General features: G+C 42.4%; 2 protein-coding genes across 8 annotated transcripts in view; both read left to right on the forward strand.

The window, feature by feature from the left end:
* Positions 1-104: 104 nt before the first annotated feature.
* On the forward strand, positions 105-12232 carry TSEN54 (tRNA splicing endonuclease subunit 54). Of its 4 annotated transcripts, none has more exons than XM_074260761.1 (11): positions 105-253; positions 580-744; positions 891-954; positions 1037-1120; positions 5292-5390; positions 7027-7079; positions 8229-8324; positions 8618-9279; positions 9986-10046; positions 10471-10590; positions 11654-12232. In XM_074260761.1, exons 1-11 carry the CDS (start codon positions 180-182, stop codon positions 11802-11804), a joined length of 1629 nt encoding a protein of 542 aa, XP_074116862.1. In that variant the 5' UTR covers positions 105-179; the 3' UTR covers positions 11805-12232. The 4 variants fall into 4 exon arrangements, with proteins under 4 accessions (XP_074116862.1, XP_074116864.1, XP_074116863.1 ...); XM_074260763.1 differs by having other exon boundaries at positions 10471-10586; XM_074260762.1 differs by having other exon boundaries at positions 10474-10590.
* Positions 12233-13696: 1464 nt separating this feature from the next.
* Positions 13697-22513, forward strand: part of LLGL2 (LLGL scribble cell polarity complex component 2) — a 69761-nt gene continuing 60944 nt past the window's right edge. For 3 of the 4 annotated variants that reach the window (XM_074260754.1, XM_074260758.1, XM_074260756.1), the window contains exon 1: positions 13697-13833. The gene's annotated coding sequence lies outside the window, so the exon portion shown is untranslated. The remainder of the gene's footprint in view (positions 13834-22513) is intronic. The other variant, XM_074260760.1, reaches the window with a different exon arrangement.

Below are 22513 nucleotides of genomic sequence, written 5' to 3' on the forward strand. Positions count from 1 at the left end.
TAAGAGGAGCCCGGGAATTCTCCGACCCGGCGGGAAGAGAGATCTGGTCGGCACTAGGACCAGGGAGGAGGAAGGATGTTTGCAAGAGCCACCAATCTGACGGGCGCTTGGGCCGCGCGGAGTCCAGGGGGTGGAGCTAGAATGGGCCTGCCTGGCTCCGAGTTGTCTAGGTCTGCCTGATGGAGCCTGCGCCCGAGCAGCCGCAGGAGCCGGAGCCCGGGGATGTGCTGGTACCCGCCGGCCGCGTGCTTAGGTGAACTTGAGGGAAGAGGGGGGACTGGGGAGGGGGCTGACCTTGGGGAGCTGGAGCCCCGGGAAATGCTCAGGAGTCAGCCGGCAGACCACGTGGGGGGGTAATTTTAGGCAGGAGGGAGGGGTGGGGTGGAGAGAGAAAGATAAGTTCTGGAAAAGTGGGAGTGAGATCCGGGGGTTTGTGGGAAGGGCTAGGGAGGAGTGGGGTTGGTACCCGAGTGTAAGGTGACGGGCGAGGTCCGAGTGGAGGCAAGGTCTGGGGGCCAGGACCCGCGGGGTCCCCCGAATCTTGGGTTTCCGCTGCTCCGAGCCTCCCTGGTCCTGCAGCGCCGAGGAGTTATTCGCAGCCCGATCCCGGGACCAGAAGCTGCCCCTGCGCTCCCATGGCCAGAAGGTCTTCCTCCCCGACGGCTCGGAGGCCCAGCAGGAGCAGCTGCAGTTGTGCAGGCAGGAGCTGTGGGCCCTTCTTGCCGAAGAGCGAGTGGAGCGACGGTGGGTAGAAGATTCTGGGGGTGGGCGGGGTAGGAGGGAGACAGACAAGAGACACAGACCAGACAGACCGACCCCCCTTGGTGTTTTTTGGGGGAGGGGAATCGCCACTATCTGGATATTTACAAAGCTTTTCCACTCCCTGCTAGTGGCGGCTTGGTGACTGCTGAGTGGAGTCCTCAGGATGCGCTGGTGACCTTGAAGACCTTTGCGGTGAGTGTTCGGATCCTCTGCCAAAAGCAGGTGGCGGGGAGGCCCCGGTGCCCCCTTATGATTTCTGCTCTCTTTCCTACAGGGCAAATTCTGGCAAACCATGGGCTTCTCCGAAGGGGGTCAGCAGCGACTGTACCCAGAGGAGGCTGTGTACTTGCTGGAATGTGTAAGTAGCCTAGCATGTGATGGGAGCCTTAGTGCTTCTGAACTTTGCCTGAGCGTGAGTCTCAGTTGCTCTATCTGTAAAATGGGGATAAAAATGTGTGCGGTGAGTCTTCTGTTGGGTCTGTGGAAATTTAATTTGTTGGAGCAAGCAATTCCATCAGGGAGGTCTGAGCAAAAAGAAACGTGCAGACTAGTTAGGTTAGGAAACCAAGACACGTACTTCAGTTGTATTTATGTACACTGTGGGCCTGGCACACTGTTGTTGTTGTTTCTCAGTCACTGCCGCCTCCTTGTGACCCCATTTGGGATTTTCTTGACAAAGACTCTGGAGTGAGTGGCTTGGCACCTCCTTCTCCAGTTCATTTTACGGATGAGAAAATTGAGACAAATAACTAGCCAAAGGTCACATAGCTAGAAATTTGTGAGGCTGGATTTGAATTCAGGTCTTCCTGACTCTAGGCCTGACACTCTGTGCACTATGACACCTAGCCTCTTGACACATAATTGGTGTTTAATAAATGTTTACTGAATGAAGGGATCAGTTGAATGAACAATATGCAGGATGCATAGCACAGAGTCTTAGTACATAAGCCTTTAAAATACAAAAGCTACAAGCTTACAAAAAATTATCATTTGAAAATTTATTTAAATTTCATTTTCATAAATGGGAAAATTTTGAATAATACATTTAAAAATTTTAATTTTGATGAGACAAGACACTTGATGTCATTATGCATTGCATATATGCATGTGTATTTCTGAATGACATTTTCTCCCATGAGTGGATTTGTAAAGAAAGGTCCCCTCCCTTTGCCACTCAATCACCTGATTAATCTTCATTAGATTTTTCTAATTGTAGGTCACATCAAAATTATCATGTATATATAAAAACCTTGTTCTTTGGACGATCATAAGTCCAGAGTTACAAATGAAATCTTTTCAGACACTGAGCAACATCTAATGAAAGTTTTTACAAATTTCAAAAATCATCTTGTATAGTACAAGATGGCGATTTTGTTTACTTTTAATAAGAAACACCTATATTTTAAAATTTCAAACAATTAACGTTTCAAATGCTGTTTTTTGTAAGTTTAAAGTTTTCAACTGTACTGAAACTTTGGGTTCACTCTGTTTACTCTTCACAGAAATAGAGATGGTAATACTTTATGCTTTCTTATCCTGTGTTATTCTCATTTATATCTTTACCATCAGGGCTCTACCCAAAGGCCTTCTGGAGGTCTTAATGATCAGCCCATCTTGTGTTTTAATTTTGCATTTCTTGAATGTTTTCTTGAATGGATTGTATTGTTGGCAATACTTGGGCCCAATGTATATATATCTCTGTGGTTCTTTTGAGTCATTTATAACTTTGAGTTTTTGGAAATTATATATTGCTGTGATTTGTAGACATTCAGCATCATTCAGAGCGTTATGCCATTTCCCAAATATATCTGGTCTTTGTCTCTTTCAATTCTGGGCCCCAATTCATTGTCCATTTATGGTCACTCTCCAAGATACTTGTACTGGCAGACTAATTCAGTGAACCACTCTGGATTCTATGGTTTGGACAAAAAGCATTCTCTACCCATTGATTTGTTCCTGGGTGGATAGTTTTGGATTTCTTTTGAATGATGGTGGATTTCGTTGAAGAAACTCTGTATTATTCTGGGTCTTGTTGAAATCTGCATTTTATCATATATAGTATTTCACCATCTATAAGAAGTTCTTTATTGTTTGGACTTTGCACTACAGCATCTGTGACCTTTTTTTTTTTTTAACCCCTCATTTGATATTATTAATTGGAGGATCATAGATAAAATTAACTGTTGTGTTTGCCTCTGTTAAGGAACCTTAACATATGAATGAGAGAGATCTTGTTGGGAGATAGCTTTCAAGACTTCATTTTGTTCTACCAAATCAAATATATTTTTAATAAAAAACATTTCTGATTTTATTGTGCTTTAAAGAACTTTAGATAATGAAACTTCCTTCATCCCCTTCATGGGAATATAAAGATGAAGCACAATATACTTTCTACCTTAAAGTAACTTAAAATTGATTGGCACATAGCAATTCTTAGGGACTGCCTAGCATAGTGATATCCAATTCAAAAAGAAACCATGGCCACTAAACCACATACATTGACTTAGAAAATCACATATTAATACTATTTCTTGTTTTATTATATTTTTATTTCTTTTGTTAAATATTTTCTAATTACATTTTAATCTAGTTTACCCAGGACTCAGACTTTGGGCCACCTAAAATCCCCACAAAAAACCTCATGTTTGACATGTCTGAACTATACCACTGAGAGATTGTGATTTATCCAGCGTCACACAGCCAGTATATGTTGAAGGTGGAATTTAAATCTAAGTCTTCCATACCTAAGGTTGTTTTCTATTTACTCTGCCACATTACCTCTCTTTTTTAAAAAAAGTAGTTATACAAAAAGCACAGCAAGATCTTATAGTCAATATGACTTTCTGTCAATTGTTTGGTCTAATAGACCACATCCTACTTCTTTGCTTCTACTCTTCATCAAGAATAACTTTCCATGTAGATTTTATGGAGATAAGGAATTAGCCATGTGGGTCTATGGTAGGTTTGTTTTTTTTTTTGTTTGTTTGTTTGTTTTTTTTAATTTAAAGTAACATTTTTAAAATTTTAGTTTATTTTTAATTTATGGACTAAAGAATTTCCATAACGTAGTATAACAAAAAAGATGATTGCACATTAAACTGCACATCTGTTATGTACAACTTAACATCCTTTTAAAATATATAATCAACTGGGGCAGCTAGGTGGTGCAGTGGATAGAGCACCAGCCCTGAATTCAGGAGGACCTGAGTTCAAATTTGGTCTCAGACACTTAACACTTCCTAGCTGTGTGACCCTGGGCAAGTCACTTAACTCCAGCCTTAGAAAAAGGGGAAAAAAAATTTTTTTAAAGTAAAATAAAATAAAATATATAATAAACTTACCATGTACATGTTTTTCCCCATCTTTTTCTGCCCTAGAGATGGCCACATATTTTTATTTATCTTTCTCTGGATGCAGATAATATCTTTTTTCTTATGTCCTTTATTTTTAATTTGTAAATTTATAATAGTCAAAATGATTTAGTCACTCAAAATTGTTCTTAAAACAATATTGCTATAATTGTATAACAAGGATTTCTTGGTTCTGCTCACTTCACTCTTCGCTATTTTGTATAAATCATTTCTAAGAGCATTGAGCTCATCATTTCTTATAGTACAATTGTTTTCCATAACAACCATAAGCCACAACTTCTTCAGCCATTCCCCAATTGATGGGCAACCCTGCAATTTCCACTTCTTTGCCACTATAAAGAAAGCTACTATAAACATCCCATTCCCATTCAAAGTTATAATTACTACTTGTGAATTTCCTCCATCTTATTTTGACTCATTCTTCTCTTTCTCAGCCTCCCTTTTTACCCTATACTTGTAACCTTATCTTCTCTCACTCCCTATCCCACCTACCTCTCTAAGAGTCCTTTCCTTTCCTCTCTCTCCCAGTTCCCATCTATACAGTCTTCTAAAGTCCTTCTCCTCCAGATTTCTCCCTTCTCCACAAGTTTAGAAGGCTTTTAATTTGCATCTTATTATTAGCATTTAAAAAAAATCTGTTGTTTAATATTATTCCTGTTGTATATTTCTCAGTGCATTCTTATCCATTTCTTTTATTGATGCAAAGCTGAACCTTCCCATAACTTAGATGTTTTCAAGAGCTGCTGTAGCTGAAAAATGTATCACTGTGAAGCTAATTCAGTAATGAGCCACAATGAGCTTAGTTATGCTAGTCTTTGACCCAGGTGAACTATAGTCCATCATTTGGCCTATGCTCAAAAGTTTTTCCAGCTTGGTATAGAACCTACCAGAGATTTATGTTTTAAAGCTTGACTTTTAGGAAGTCACACTCTCCTCTATTTCTTGAATTGCATAAGCATGGCTGATAAATTTCTTCCCATTTACATACACACACACAGTTTTTTCCATTTTGTTTCCCTCATTAGAATGAGAGCAAGGACTGTTTTTGCCTTTCTTTTTATCCCTAATCTTTAGCTCACAGCCTGGGGAAATATAAGTGCATGTTGATAATGGAAGAGGGAGTGCTTATAATCAGAGCTCTTGTTTTCTCTTGTTCAGGGATCCATCCAGCTTTTCTACCAAGACCTGCCCCTGTCCATCCAGGAGGCCTATGAGATGCTACTAGCCCAGGGTACTAGAAGCTTTTTGCAGTACCAGGTATTCTCTCACTGCCCCTTAGGTAGGGGAAAGGGATGTCACTGGGTGAACTTCACATACACAAGTGAGGAATAGCATGTACCTGCTTAGCAAAGAGCCCAAGTGGGATCCAAATCTGTGAACTCAGATTAGAATCCTAGAACCAACATTTATTATATCAGTTAAACATAAGTTCCTTAAGGGCTAAGACTTGTCATTCCTGTTATTGTATGTACAGTGCCTGGTGCATAGTAGGCACTTTATAAGTGCTTGTATTAAATTTGTTAAGTGACCATGGGCGAGTCTTCTAACTTTTCAGTTTCAGTCTCCTTATCTGTAAAATGAGAATAATAGATACTTAGAGGACTTGTGTCACTGGGATATTTTCAGGATGTCCTAAATATTTATTTATTTTTTATTATGGCTTTTTATTTACAAGATATATGCACAGGTAATTTTTCAGCATTGACAATTGCAAAATCTTTTCTTGCATTTTTTCCCCTCCTTCTCCCCACCCTCTCCCCCAGATGGAAGGTAGACCAATACATGTTAAATATGTTAAAGTATATGTTAAATACAATATATGTATACATGTCCATACAGTTATTTTGCTGCACAAGAAGAATCGAGCTTTGAAATAATGTACACTTAACCTGTGAAAGAAATAAAAAATGCAAGCAGACAAAAACAAAGGGATTGGAAATGCTATGTAGTGGTTCAGAGTGTTTTATTTATAAAGCACTATATATATGTGGGTGGACATTTAATTGGTATAGTAGATTGAGCACTGGGTCTGGAATCAAGAAGACTCTTCTTCATAAATTCAAATCTGATCTTAGATGCTTGGTTGTGTGTGATCTTGTACAATTCACTTAGCCACATTTGCCTCAGTCTCTTTCTCTGTAAAATGAAGAAGGAAATGGCAAACTACTCCAGTATCTCTGCCAGGAAAACCCCCCAAAGCGGGGGGGGGGGGGGGGGGCACAAAAAGTCAGATATAACTGAAATGGATAAATAACCATAAAACTATAAATGTTGTTTATACTGTCCTAAGTTTATATTCTGGAGAAAAGGGAGGAAATATCCTGTCTAGACTCACTGAGAATTTTACTTAGTAAGCTAATGCTAGTATTGAGATACTACAAGAATGTTCTTCCTCCATCAGCTCCTTCAGCTTGCTTGCTTTTTCTTTCTTTACCTTTCTTTCTTTCTCTCTTTGTTCATTTATTTATTTATTTGTTTGTTTGTTTTGCTGAGGCAATTGGGGTTAAGTGACTTGCCCAGGGTTACACAGCTAAGAAGTGTTAATCTGGGGCCAGATTTTAACTCAGGTCTTCTGAGTTAGCTCCTTGATTTTTAGAGGATGGAGGGTACCTCAGCATTTAAAACACAATAGAGCCCAATCCTTCTGGCTATTGAATTGATATGTATGTAGAGCCCTGTAAGCATTTGGCAGAAGAAAGAAATAGGGGAGAAGGGAAGTATTAAGGAACAGGACAGGAGGGAGAAAATAAGAATCTAGCAATATAGTTTTTGTCCTTGGGGAGCTTATAAGACAGGGAATATTGAGTAACCAGTGCTGGGAACTCTGCCAGGAAAGAGATTTCCCCAATTACTCAGATTTGGGTGAATTTTTGACCTCTTCCTTTTCTTCTAGGTTTTCAGCCACCTGAAGAGACTAGGCTATGTGGTTCGGAGGTTTCAGCCTGGGTAAGGCCTTTTGAACTCTTGTAGACCAGTGATCCTAAGCAATTTGGTTTTTGTCTGTCTATCCCAGATCCTTTCAGCTGGGGTTCTCTGCGCTGTGATTAGAATAGATACATTGCCTAAATCTTTTGTGGTCTAGCCCCATCTTGACTATATGAAGTCAAGTAGGAGGTAGGAAAAAAGCTAGCAGACTGATGGGGGTGGCTAAAAAGATCATAGTCTAAAGTCAGTCCATGAAAAAGAAGCAAAAAACTGGGGATCATGAGAATCTTGTGCCACCTGCCACAACCCAGAGAGGAAACTTGACAGCTGAGAATAGGGTTGGGAAAAATGGTTGTGACTTGTAACTCTACCCTTGGAGGTAGGATAGGGGTACATGGTACATTATACTCCTTCTCTGCCACCTTGTATAAGGGAGCAGTTATACATGAATACATATGTATGTGTATACACACATATATACACATGTATATCGATAATATGTGTATGTATACCTATATGCATATAAACGTGTGTATGCACTTCTACATGTATTTATACATATGGGTGTATGCATACATATGTGTGTGTATATACAGATATGTGTAGCACACTTTGCAAACTTTAAAGCATTATATAAATCTCATTTGTCATTATAAAGTATCCAGCTTAGAACCATTTTCAGATTAACTTGATTATTCAATAAATGAGTATCATTTCCTTTAAGGAATTGGCAGTCTTGTTTCTTTAATCTGTTATATTCTCAGGCTTAAAAGTCTTTCATTTGCTGTTCTCCCTGTTGATAGGTTTTATTGATTATTTCATATATAACATTATAATTATTATTACATATATTATATATATATTTATTAATATATTTAAATTCACCAAATTCAGAGCTTGTTAGTTTAAGCCATACTCCAATCCCAACTTGCCTTCTTATAGCTTTGTATTATTGAGTGTTATAAATAGGGCTAGGCAAGAATAAATGGAAGTTTCCCTTGTCATAGAAACCTCCCTCCCATCCAGCAACATGTTCATCTAATGCACATAAAATTCCAGTTTTTTATCTTGTTCATTCTTCCCCTTTACCATCTCTTCTTTTTGTCCAAGCTGCCTTTGGAGATTACAGCTGAGGAGATGCAGATAATGACCTCTCTTATTTTTCCACAGCTTGGTCCAGTCTCCCTATGAGAGGCAGCTCAACTTGGAGAGCAGCAGCTCTGAAAAATGGCATGGCAAGAGGAAGAGGAGGAATTCTAGTCCTCGGTAATGGTTATAACAGCCTCATGGCTGTTCTTGGGGGAAGGGAGTACGGAGAAAATGGTCTGGAGAAAAGTGTGGGGATCCCTGGGAAGAGGTGATAATGAGGGCAGTGTGTGTGACTCCACCAGCACTAAATTCCTGGATTCACCAATAGCAAACATTCAGCCAATCAGGCTGAAAAGTGGGCCAGCTGTTTTATGGTACCAGAAATTCTTCTTCTTTAGGGCCAGCTTTAATGGTGTGCCCCACTGGTGACACATCTGGGATCAGATATGCTTCTTTCCCACATCCTTCAGGCCCGCTGATAAGAAACCCAAAGTATTGGAGAATCCTCTGCCAGAGGCGGATGGTACCCTTGAGGGTCAGACAACTTCAGTCCAGTCTGCCCCCAGCCAGAGCAGCAGGTCCCTGGAAGAGAAGTCTCAGGAATCCAGCCATAAGAATGATCCAGGGGGCTCCAGCCAGCCTCCTGAGTCCCCCAGCCAGGCTCCTGGTCAGGCAGAGTATCCTGGGAGGACCCTGAAGGAGGGAGAAGGAAGCTGGTGTACAGCTATGGATGACAATGGGAGTGACAGAGGTTGTAAGCCTCGATGGGACTTTGAGAAAATCTCATTCCCGAACATGGCCTGTGATCGCCCCCATACCCTGCTATTAGCCCCGGCTCCAGAGTTGCTCCCAGGGAATGTCACTGCGAGGGAGATTGATGCAGCCCCTTGGTGCCAGAAGCTTAATCAGCGGAAAGAGAAGCTCTCCCGGAGGGAGAAGGAGCAGCAGAGAGGGACTGCTCCCTTCCGAAATGATGTGAATGCAGACCCTGAGGTTCGGCGCTGTACCAGCTGGCGAGCGTATAAGGAGCTGCTACAGCGGCGGTGGCAGCGGAAGACTTGGAATCGCCCCCCAAACTTGTGGGACCAGCCAGTCACTCCCCTCCTGAACCCTGGCCAGGCAGCCAACCCAGGTATAGTTGTAATATAATAGAAAGATCTGATTTTTTGGCCCTCATCCACAGCCAGGTCCTTCACTAAATTCTGAAGGAAAGTTGGTGTGAAATGCTGTGATATGTGATAAGCATAGTTTATATAGATAAGCATAGAAAAAGGCCTTACTGTTTTGGAATGGGATGCGGATTTGGCAGGGGCTGTTGGAGAGTGGGGCAGCTTTGGGCCTAAAATTCCCAGAAAGCATTGCAGATTCAACAGGAGAGTTATTGCATGGAAGAAACTTTACAGGAGATACTGGCCATTGTCCTGGGGACCCAGTGAGAGCCAATCAGGGCCCTAGACCAAGAGAAAGTGCCATATAGCAAAGGACCAGAGAGAGAGAATTCAAATAATCAAGGGAATTAATGGGAGGATGAGGAAACTAGGTCTTGTCCAACTATAAAGATAAAGTTTGAATAGGGAAATAAAGTCTATAAACACATGAACAGGGAAACAGAAATGGTGAAAATAGACTTGTTTACTAGGACTTAATGCCCAAGGGAGATAAGTTTAGGACAACAAATATTTATGGAATTCATTATTTCAAAAAATAATACAGGTTAGAAATATACCAGTTTCTTGTGCTTTTTTTGGGTTTTTTTTTTTTTTTTTTTGGTACTATTCAGATTAATTCAGAGAGAACAGCTCCATACTAAATCCTAATTTTTTTCCTTCCCAATACAGCCACTGTTCTTCAAAAGATCTCCTTACTACAGACTACTCATCTCACTGATGGAGTCGATGGGTAGGTTTCTAGAGAAGTATTTCTCCAATTGTTGGAGTCTCAAAGTTCTTAGGGGCTTTTGGTCCTCAGTACCCTATATGTCCAGTTTTGATTTTATCCATAAAGGATAGGATAGAAGGAGAAATCCCCCCTTGAGTTCTCCAGACCAGGGAAGCTCAGGAACTGCTATCCTTTCTAGGAGCTAAATGGTGGTGGAGGTGCTGGAATAAATGGACATATGTGGGCTCTCTCAGCCTCAGGTATTGGAATGAAGGAAGTGTCTAGGAATATTAGTTCCTGTCCTAGCAAATGAGATAATATTTATAAAGCACAGTGGCTAGTGCACAGTAGGCGGTTTCTAAATGTTTTGTTCCCTTCCCTCCCTTACTTCTTCTCTAATGTCATTTTAGTCTCACCACCCCTTAATCTCCTTTCTATCTATCAGTAGGCTGTTGGAGAAGTCTGGGGACATGGAGATCAGTTTTGACATCTATCAGGCAGATAGTGTATCCAGTTTCCGGAAAAATGACCCAGGAAAGCCATATGCTCGGATGTGCATCAGTGGGTATGAACCAGAATAAGAGCTGAGGTCTTGAAACAAATAAGCTCTCTCTTTTCATTCCTACCATTCAGCCCCTTTTCTCTTGAGATCATGCCCTAGGGGATTGGCTAAAGCAAAGAGGGATGGTTAACTTGGTGAACAGAAGACTTCTATGGGACCTGTAGCTGTGTTCAGATATTTTAAGGACCATCACATGGAAAAATGAATATGTTCAGCTTGACCCCAGAGGACCAAGCTACTAACAATTAGAGGGACGAGGAATTTGCAAAGGGGGTTAATGTAAGCTTTAATCATGAAAATTTCCCCACAGCATGAACTATCTAAAAGAGAATTAGTCTTCCTCCAGAGGTAGTGGGATTCCCCCTCATTAGAGGTTTTTCAAGTGAAGATTATCTATAGAAATGCAGAAGGGATACATATATGGGATGGATCAAGGGGTTCTTAACTTTGTTTGTGGCAGCCCCTCTGGTGCTGACTGAACCTTTTCCAGAATCAGTTTTTTAAATGCATAAAATAATGCGTAGCACAGGAAATTTGTCATAGCAAAAATTTTTGAATCCCTGGGAGGTGGTCTTTGAGGTCCTTCCCAATCCTTCAATTCTGTGATTCCATTCCAGTCCTAACCCTTAAATTAAGAGACCATTTTCTTCCATTATGTATCCTAAAGACTTTGTATACCGTGTGCCCTGTATATTCTTCTGTTTGTTTTGTTGTAGTTTTGGAGGCAATTGGAGTTAAATGGTTTGTCCAGAGTCACATATCTAGTAAATGTTTGAGGTCACATTTGAATTCCAGGGCTTCATTTTGCCACCTGTATATTCTGAGACCATTTGTGTGTTGGAGTGGTGGTTTTGGGGGTTGTTTCTGCTACATTTTTCATCATGTTAAGTTGGCATGTCATGTGGGAAAGGGACTCACAAAGTCACACTCCTGAGCTTTGTGGAGACTTTGAAGCCAGCTGTTTCACCTTAACCTGGCTTAGGGCACTGGGCTGAAGGGCTTAGGGAACTTGGGAGATTGTCCAGCGTTGTGGTCTCATTCAATGCCTCATTCAATTTCTCTACAGATTTGATGAACCTGTCCCAGACCTGCGCACCCTCAAGCGGCTGTCCTTCCAAAGTGGGGATGTTCCCTTGATCTTTGCCTTGGTAGATCATGGTGACATTGCTTTCTATAGCTTCAGGGATTTCACACTGCCTGTGGACCTGGCACATTGACCAACTGACCTCCAGATCTCATTGGGATAGCTTCTGCCCTCGATCAGGGATAGCTACCCAGATGATATGATGGGGGAAAGCGTTGCTACAGTTTTGTCCGACTGCTCTCAGGAATGATTTCCTACTCAGATTCCCAATTTTCAGCTGCCTCCTGTATTGGAACTTTCACCCTTATGAGTGATATTTTCCTGTTGTTCATTCCAGTCTAAGCCACCTTCCACAGGAGAGCAGGCTTGAAAAATGCTGGGCAAGTTGTATTGCCTTAGTCAGGGATTCTTCCTCATGTTTGCTCTGATTTTTCAGTGGTGCCCTTAGGACCCAGTACCTTTCTTCTTAAAGGCCAAATAAGGTGGAATCTTGGCCCTCTTTTAATGTAAGAAAGGTTGGAAAACCTGGATGAAGCTAAAACCATTAAACCCCTTTCTTTATGTCTGCTGTGACGGTGTATTTTAGGGAAGTTTGTCAAATCTTACTCGCCCACCTCCAAGCCATTACTGTACCTGGAAGCTATGGTTGAATCTGTTCTCATTTTTACTTTGTGACCTTTCATAGAGGGCAAAGGTTTGGTGCCAACCATTTTTACTCTCCTGTCTAAACTCATTTCTGGGGTAAGGGGGGATTTATCAAGAATTTATGTGCCTCATAACATGAGTAGGCAGCACTGATGCTAAAATATTTTCCTCTACTTTTGGGTATGGAACAAGCAGAATAGGATGAAACCTAGCTTTCTCCCTCTCTCCCTCCCAAGACCCCTTCTCTTTGGTCCTACCCCTTCCATGTCAGAGATGGTGGATTGATTTCTGTAGTAGGATGGGTATGTAGAGAACCATCCTCTGCGCTGCAACAAGGCTCTAAATTACTCCATTTGGGAACAGCTGTTCTGTGGGACACATCATGGAGTCCCCATGTGTTCCCCTGCCTTTTAGGCTCCCACATTCATCAGCTCCATCACATTGGTTCTGTGCTACCAACAGAAGGGCCAGAGCAGGGCGCCGGAGCCTTTTTGTGTCTTGAGGGACTGAAGGTGGGTTAGGGGTGGTGGGAACAAGCCGAGTGGGGAGGAGTAGCTCTGGCTTCCTTTCTCCAACTCGGATCTGATGCCGCATGATGCTTCGCCTTCACTTCAAGTCTAGTTGTCCGTCGGGACCCCCATTCCACTTTCCCCAAACAAAACTCATCTTCATTGGTCACTTCGGATTTCAATGCATCGTCCTGATTTGGGATGTAAGCCCCCTGTGAGCAAAAACTCCCTTTAAAAAGTTTTTGTATCCCCAGCCTCTGAGGTATTCCCTGGCATGTAGCAAGCACTTAATATTTTTTTCCATTCATTCTAGAAACAGGACATTTTGTTCACTAATAATCCTTATTAGTGAGGTAATAGAGTTGACTGGAGCAGAAGGGAGCTTTGTGAGTTTATAGGAAGGACAGCCCCTCCCCACCGGTAGTGGGGGATGGGTCTGGAGAACTAGAGAGTAACCTTAAGAGAACTACTTCGTGCTTCCTCCACGGGCGGTGGAACACAGGGCGGGGCGGGGACAGTGGTGCGGCTCCCAGGTACTCCCAGGTAGGCCAGGAGGTGGGCGTGGAATTCCAGCTCATGAATATTCACGTGAAGCTTTTGGCCCGCCCGTTGCCTTCTCTAGATTCAGGGATTGGACATTTTCACCCTTCTCCCCACGGCCGACTCCTCTGCCCATTCTTCAGCTGTTCTTTCCTAGTTCCACGAACTTTCGTTCGGCAAGTCTCGAGGGGAACGTCGGGCGGGATCTGGGGGACACCCTTCTCGGCGCTTCTAGGGAGGATGGGGCGGGGCCCAGCGCTTATTTCAGAGGGTCGAGGCCCCTCCCTACTCTTTATGTAAATAGCTGGGCGTGCTCCACCTCCTCCCCGGCTCGGGGCGGTGGAGGTGACCAGGAAGGAGACGGCTCCTTAGAAGCCCGTGGGCCAGGAGAAGGGGAGCTTAGCCGAGCCGGCTGTAGGCTCCCGGAGACGCCGAGGCCTTGGGGCAGCGGCCGGTCCAGAGTTGCAGGTGAGAGAGGGCGCGGGATTGTGTGCACCACCTGGGGAACGTGCCCTTTGTGGTCCCCGGGGGCCGAGGGGCCAAACTGAACGGGGCGGGGTGAGGATGCGCGTGTCCGAGGCCAGAGCCGAGACCTTCGAGGATCCGAGGAATTCCGTACTGGGACTGGTGCAAGGTCCAGAGCTGCGGTTTTCGCCGTCCGGTCTCCCGGCGGCTTCCCGGGAGAGCGCAGCACCTGTAGAAAGCGGCGCCCGCCCGGAACTTCCCTCCGCGTAATCCGTCCGTGATTGGTTGTGGAACTTGGGTTTCTGGTTTGCACTGTCGTTTTCGGGGTTTGGCTGCGGTGGAACAGGTGCCCGGCCCCAGGTGGGGGAGGGGTGCCGCGCCCACGGGCACGCCGGAATTTGCTGGGTCCGAGAGTCCCCGTCCTCTGCCGCGTCCAAACGCAGTTGCTGGCTTCGGGGGCTTTTCCTGCTTCCTGATCGGGAGAGCTAACTTTGTCCTTTCCCCCAGAAGGGACCTGTTGCAGTCATTTAAGCCCTGCCACTCACCTCCGGCTCTGCGCGCTGGGGCGCCGGACTCCGTGAGCCTCCTAATCCTCAGCCGCGCAGACACAGGAAGCCCGACGGACTGTTTAGCTCCTTCTCGCCCTTCGCGGCACCTCCGTCCCCACTCATCCTTCCCCCCCCCCCCCAGGCTAGTTTTGGACGCCGGTTAGGTAGAAAAGCTGGGACCTTCAGTCGGAGAGTCCGGTACCTTTGCCCGCACCAAGGAGTAGGAAGCTGGTAGAAAGAGATTTAAGGAAAAATGGAAAATCCCGTGATTCCCCAGGGGGGAAAAGGATCTTAAGGGTCATTTTTAATTCTTGCTGTGGTTGGAATGTTTGACCAGTAGTAATGAGCTGGGGATGTACAAAGGTTTAGGTTCTCATCCCCAGTTTTCCTTCCCCTCCCACTCTGTCCCCTTCTGCTTCTGAAAGGGCAACTCGCTCTGTGCCACAGTAATTGCTGAACTGACCTCCGCCTTCTGAGCTTGCGTGGATTTTTCACAAATCAGGGAACTGCCTGGCATTTATTTGAGGCCTTAGCACACGTGCTTCTGGTGGCGTGGGTTGGAAGGATGGTGTGTGATTTTATGGACCAAGTACTGCACGTGGTGGTTGGGAAGTTGGGGTTAACGAAAATGCCTGAGGGAGGGATTCAGCTTGTCTACAAAGTATCCAAAGTCGGAAAAGGCTGTAGATCTGGGCTAGTGTGTTGGGGCTGGGGGAGAGAGGAGAAGTGGGAGAGAATAATTTGAGGCATAGAAAGAAGAATTCGAAGAGGAAGGATGGAGAGTTCAGATAACAAACCTTTATTTAACTGCCTTTTTATGTTAGAGGCGTTCTGCAAAGGCTGAGAATTCAAAGAAAGGCATAAGAGACAAACCCTGCTCTCAAGTAGATGATAGTCTAAAGATAATAGAGGGAAAGGAATAGAAATAAGCTTGTGTATAGCATCTACTGTGAGCCAGTGCTAAGTACTTTAAACATTACCTCATTAGGTCACAGGGTCAACACATGGTCCAGAATGAGATTTCAAGGAAAGGTTTGGGTAATGATAGAAGGAGGTCATCACTGGTTTGGAAGGAATCTAAGCAATAATCTAGTCCAAACTTTCCAACTTACAGATAAGGATACTGTAAAAGGGATAGCAATTTTTAACTATGATTTTAAAGGTAGCAAATGTGTGTCAAAATTTGAAGTCAGTCCTTTTCCTTCAAATCTCCTCTATTTTTCATGGTACTACAGCCGATGATTAATCCCACACTCTCCATTTGCAGATAACTACACCAAGGCTTAGCTTGAGAAATTAAATAATTTACCCAGGGCCCCAAAGTTAGTAAGTGGGGAGAGCCATGAAGAGATCACACTGTCTCCTCCCAGTCCCTTGTTTTCTTTATATCAAGTTAACACATCCATAATAATAATAATAATAACTAATATTTATGTAATCTTTTAAGGTTTGCAAAGCCCTTTACATATTCCCATTTTGTAGATGTGGAAAGTGATGCCAGATGAATTCCCCATAATTCTATAGCTATTTTAGGCAGATTTGAACTTCAGCCTTCTGGATGCCTTTGTATCATTGTATCACCTAACTGCTATTTATAATGGGGCTTCTTAAACTTTTTCCACTTGTGACCTCTTTTCACCTGAGAAATTTTTACACAATATCAGGTATATAAAAAATGTATACAAATCAAACATTTGCTGATAATAAATAATAATTTTGCTATCTCCCACATGAGTTACAAGCACTCATATAAGGTGTCAACCTATAGTTTCAGAAACTTCGATCTAGAGTATGTATGGCCAAAGCAGATTGGTCAAATAATTTTGATGTTTACTAGACAGAAGTTCAAGAGATGGAAATCACTGGTGATTTGTCGGGATGCGGGGAAGTAAAAAAGTTCACATCTTTTTAAGGTGACATAGCTTGGAACCTGAGATAAATATCTTAAGTATTTATATAGTATTTTAAATTCTGTAGAATACTTTAAAATATTGTTCTTGTGGCATACTAATACAAAACTAAGTGCTAGTATTATTTTTAAAAAGTCCAGTACTCTTTCTATACATCTTCCAGGTAGTGACTCAAGGAAACTTTAATCTTTTGTTTTCAGCATCCTTTGAGTCTTGACCTAATAAGCTTTTTGGGGGGAATCATAATGGAGTTAGAATTGGCATTGTATTTTTGAATCAAGGACTGAACCTGATGGAACAGTGCCCAGTGAAATGTTTATGTGTGCTTTTCCCCCCATTTCATAGAAGACTTAGGGTTTTGAAGGCCAGGGTTCTCTATGCTCTAATCACAGGGCTTTTTAGAGACTAACTTGGGAAAAGAGGGGTTGGCTTGAGTTAGAGGAAGTAACCACTGCTGGAAGGAGTCAGATTGTTAAGATTTGAGAAATATGAGAGAGAATGTGAGGGTGTGAGAGTTCACTGTTTCAGGTACTCCGGCACAAAAGGTGTAGAAATCCCAGAGTGCATAGTCATTAGAATTTTCTAGGAGCTTAGGTAGAATTGCTTTCTCCCTTTGCCTTCTAGAGAGGAAGGAGGGAGAGGGGATCCTCCTATTCTACAATCAAGACTGTGGAGTTCTTAGTCCCAGAGCCCTCCACCCATTGGAAAAGTGCTACCTGGGATCTATAGTGTTTTGGGTCGTGGCATTCTGGCTTTGGTTCCTTAACTATTTGAGATATCTGTTTATATGTGGTAGAAATCTCTGCTCTATCTCTTGGCTGCCCTGATTGCTTCCTTGATGCTGTATCCCACAACTGGTAACGCTTATGTGCTTGTTCATGGAACTGCTAGAACCTGGGCCAAAAATTATGGACCAGGCCTGGGGTTGGTTAACCTTTATTTTTGTTATGGATTCCTTTGCCTGTCTGAAGGCTGAAAGTTTGTAAATACATAAAATAAAATACATCATTTCAAATGCAACCAATTATATTGAAATACAGTTATCAAATATTTAAAATAAACAAAAAAATTTACCTGCAGGTTAAGAAGCTCTGAGTTAGGAGGAGAAGTGAGCACAGATACCCAGAGCTTTTGGAGTTGAAAAATTCTTTAAGGGGCACCTAGTGTCTTGGAACTTGGCTAGCCAACTTACCCTTCCAGTTTAGTGCTAATGATTTTGTAGCCCCTTGAAGCATCATGGAAGAAGTCCCTTCATTAGTTGCTTAAAGAATTTTGTTTGAGCAAAAAAAGTTTTGACTTTTTATAGATTCTCTATCTGGCATAAGCTAGAGTATTTCTTAACCTTCTTGGTGTTTTTTGTTTTTTTTTTTGTTTTGTTTTGTTTTTTGCTGCCAAAAGGAGCTATGGGGGGGAAAAATATATATATATATATATATATATATATATATATATAAATGAATCCTGGATATTTACTCAGAATGAACAGTCATCAGACGCCAAAGACTTACAGCCTATTGAGGCAGATCTTGGAGATTGTTTGATTCAACCCTCTTAAGAAATTCTTGGGCCAAGAAGAAGCAGCATTTGTTAAACACCTACTGTGTGCCCAGGACATGTGCTAAGCTTGGGACCCCTGAGTAAGTGCCTAGTACTCCATAAAAAACTGAGAGGAAGGGGAATGACTACAACCTTGTCGGAAGGGCATTGAGAGGGACCATCTTTCTTGTTTACACTTGCCCTGTAGTGGCCTTTTCTGGGGATTTGGTCTATCTGCCTCAAGGGAGATCTTCCCTCTAGGCTTAGCAGTGGAATGAATTTCTTATGCACTTAAATATGCTGGGAGCTAACTAGCCAGCTAGTATGTCACATCTCTCTATGAACTTACTTTTTTTTTTTATTTTATTTTATTTTATTTTATAATTGAACTTACTTTTTAAGAGATAAAAAATATATATATATATACAAGTAAAGGGGAGTTGGAAAGATAAGGGAGGTACTTTAGTGGCAGCTTGTTTTGGAGGTGACCAGGAAGCAATGTGAAGGCCTGGCTCCTGGCAAAATAAAATGAAAACTCACTTTTCAGAGCCCAAGGACCTGGGGCATATGGCTCCAGTGACAAGAATGGCTTGTCCAAGACAGTGAGTACTGCATACCAAGCTCTATGTTGTTGGAAGATTCAGTTGGGGTTTTGGAGAATTATCCTAGTAGTTCTTCCATTTTCAGGGGATCTAGACTGAATTCTTGGGCTAGGAGAGGCTTTTTTTTTTTTTTTTTTTTTTTTTCCTCCCTGAGCCTGGGGTTAAGTGACTTGCCCAGGGTCACACAGTTAGGAAGTGTTAAGTGTCTGAGATCACATTTGAACTCTGATCCTCCTGAATTCAAGGCTGGTGCTCTATCCACTGTGCCACCTAGCTGTCCCCTAGGAGAGGCTTCTAAGGAGTGGGTAGGGCAGCTGCTCCTTTTTAAACTATGTCCCTCAGGAATTTAGAAACCAGAGTTTACTCCTGAGGCAACTGTCCCAAGGATCCCAGCATTTAGAGTAGGTGGACAACCTGGAAATATGACTGAGTGCTTGGGTGATGTGGGGCCCAGGCCTGCAGCAAGACCAGTTAATCTCCTTTAAAGCAGGTTAGGGAAATCCTCAGATTGCCAGGCCACTGGACAGGATTCCCACCTCAACCAGAAGACTGAGCATATGTATGCTCTTTTATTGTCCTGAGAAACTGATCCTGGGAAGTGAGTGGCTTTATCTCTGTTTTTTTCTGGGGCAGAGAGACCATATTTTTGATACCCCTGTTGTTTGAATCATTTTCATTCGTGCTCAACTCTGTAACCCATTTGGGGTTCTCTTACAAAAAATACTGCAGTTTGCCATTTTCTTCTGCTCATTTTACAGATGAGGAACTGAGGCAAATGACTTAGGTAGGATTACACAAGTAAGTATCTGAGGCCAGATTTGAACTCATGACGATGAGTTTTCCTGATTCCAAACCATTATCTATTGCACTACTAGCTCTTCGCTTAACTGTCCATTTTTTTGAAAATATTCTTTATATTCTTGTAGCCATTTAAATTCAAGGAAGGGAAAGAAACTTGGAAATGGAACAGGGCATCTGAGTAATACTCCCAAATGGCTCACCCAACTGAACCCATGCTTTGTTGGCCAAAACAAATAGGAGTGCTTTGCCTGTTCCTTTCCTTGCTGCTCCCTCCGTTTTCCACGTTCTTGGCTCTCTTTTTTGACCATTTCCTCTCCACCCTTTTAAGTTATGGTACAGCACAAAGGGCATGGGCAAGGAAACTGAAATTTCGAATTTAAAGGGGCAGCAATCCCAGGGTGGGTGGAAGCTTTACATTCCCTATTTCCTCAATCTGAACTCTTCTCTGGGAGTATTTGGACTTGTCTTTTTTTCTCTGTTGCTGTCTTATGCTTTGTGATTTTAGCATTATTATCTGCCATGCTAGAATGGTAGTGGAAGGTGATAGCTAAATATTAATTACCAATAACAGGTACTTTTTTTCTCAGTGGTATTCTATTATTACAAATACATGTAAAGATAGTTTACACATCCATTTTTGTAAGATTTTGTGTTGCATATTTTTCTCCCTCCTTCCTTTATCTCCTCCCTCCAAGACAGAAAGCCATAAAAAAACCCATAAAATATAAAAATATATATATAAAATAAATATAAAAATTAAAAAACCTCAGAAGATTAACTTTATATAGGTTAATCTTATATAATAATTTCAAATAAATTTCTATATTTTTCAAATAATAGGCATTTATTAATATCTTTCTATGGGCTTGGTCCTGGGAGGTAAAAAAACAAAAGTCGAATAAGTTCCTTTCCCCCAAAGAAGTTTGCATTCTATCCAGGGAGAGAATATATAGACAAGGCAGTTTTGGGGAAGAAGCACAGGCAGCTGCTCACAAAGCCACATTTGTGGGCAGCATGTGAATTAAAAAGGCAAAAAGGAACTGGATTCGAGATATATGCAAGTGGGAGATACAATGTTATGCATGAGGGATAGTAAGAATCCCGGTTTGTCTGGACCAATGTGAAGAGAATTTAGGGTTTAAATCTCTGCAATCTGGCTTTCTAAACGTGTTGGAATGTAGATCTCTTTCATCTCTGACCAGCTCTCCTTAATAAGATGGGTCTTAGTTGTGGTTAAACCTAATTGAATGTGGAAGCAGGAGTGGTAGAGGAGGAAAAGCAATCATAATTTTCCTTAATGCATTGCCAGCCTCACCCTCTGAAGAGCAGTCATGTTCATTGTCAGAGCTGACCTTCGTCCCTTGCCTTGGGGATTCCTAGTAAAGGTGACATTTCTTTCAGGTTCGGGGATGGGGAGTGTGAATCTTGGTGAGACTTCTGAAAAGTTAAGCCTTCTTAGGCATCTTGAGCACCATAAACGTTGTTTTAGTTATTGGCTAGTACAATCGCCAGTCAGTAAGCATTTGTTAAACACCTACTATGTGCCAGGCACTGGGGATACAAAGAAAGGCAAAAGATAGCCTCTGATTTCAAGGATGAGCTGACAGTCTAATGGGACAGAATAAATTAGAAATAATTAACATGAGGAAGGTACTAGGTGTGGGTAGGGGAAGCAGTGGATAGAACATTGCCCTTGGAGTCAGGAGAAATGTGAGTTCAAAAGCAGACACTTTATTAGCTGTGTGCACTGGGGTGAGTCACTTAACCCCAATTGCCTCCAAAAAAAGAGGAAGAAGAAGACACTAGAATTAAGGGGAATTGGGAAAGGATTCCTGTATAAAAGAGGATTTTGGCCAGAATTTGAAGAAAGCCAGAAATCAGAGATGGGGGAACATGAAAATGCCCTGACTTAGGAAATAAATGTGGAGGCTCATGTCACTGAATAGGAGAGCAGCATCAGTATGTTTTAGAAAGCTCATTTAATTCAACTGGAGTAAGTGTTTATTTGGGGGGAGGGGAAGGTGTTAGAACAGTAAAAACTTAGTGGGAGGAGGGGCAGATTGTGAAGGGCTTTGAAAGCCAGAGGATTTTATATTGGATCCTGAAGGTGATTATTAGTGATGGAAATAATGACACGAGCCAGATGGCCTGTCAGTTGCCTCTACCTGTCATTTGGTGTGGGCTCCGCCTCTTAGTGGAAGAGGATGTTTTATGATGTGATTGATGAAATGCCAAAGCCACAGCTTCACAGGATGTGAACAAGGGCAGCTTCTTAAATTAGCGCCTTAGACTTAGGGTTTGCTCATCAGGGAAGTAAGTGTATTTTAGAAAGCTCATTCATTCAGCAAGCCCGGGAACTATGGAACTGGCATGTATCCTCTTACTGAAAATAACAGTGGTCCAGTCTAGTATAGAACAAATTCATCTCAGTGGCCTCTTTCCTTCTGAAGAAGAGCAGGGACCTCCTGTCATTCTCTCTGGCCTGCTTCCTGTGTCCATCTTCCCCCTCTCCCTGCCCCCCAAGATTTTTGGCTCACTATCTGGACTATTCCCTGATTCCACAGGAGCATTGGGTCATGGATTCAGAGCCTGCAGTACCTCAGAGATCATTCAGTCTAACTCCCTCATTTTTAAGATAAGATAAACTAAAATTTGAAATGTGGAATAACTCGATCAAGATTACACCGGTACTACTGAACAGTTGAATCAAGATTCAAATTCAGCAGTTCCCTGCTGTACTGTGCTGCTTAGAGCCCTCTTCCCCAGACTGCCAGAGATGCTCATCCCAATCTTGTATTATGGTTTGACCTCTGAAACAGTAACCAGGATGAGTTGGCCACTTTGCTCATACATCTCCAAAAACTACCAGTTTAAAAGAATTAACTCCTGGCCTTTCATTTCTCTATAGGCAAAAATTTTATTTTAGCAAGTGCCTACTCTATTCCAGGAAAATTTTGGAGGTCCTTTGTACTAGGGAAACTTTGAAAGTACAGAAGAGAGACAGTCCCTTGCTTCTCAAAAGAGCTTATGGCATTCTACTATGGGGAACAAATAAATATTTACTGGAAATTGAGAGAGAGAAAAAGGGCTGGGGGGTGGAGAGGAGAAGTTTATGGATACATATGTGTGTGTATGTGAATGTATATCCCTATACACACAGGGCAAAATTTTTGGAGAGAAAGCAGCAAAGGGTTCTTCAAAGCTGTGACATTTAAAAGGGTGAACCTTGAGAAGAGGGACTCCAACATCCCAGGCATGTGGGGGCAATATGCAAAGACTCAGGAAC

This window comes from Sminthopsis crassicaudata, chromosome 4 (assembly GCF_048593235.1).
Source record: "Sminthopsis crassicaudata isolate SCR6 chromosome 4, ASM4859323v1, whole genome shotgun sequence".
Taxonomy (NCBI): Eukaryota; Metazoa; Chordata; class Mammalia; order Dasyuromorphia; family Dasyuridae; genus Sminthopsis; species Sminthopsis crassicaudata.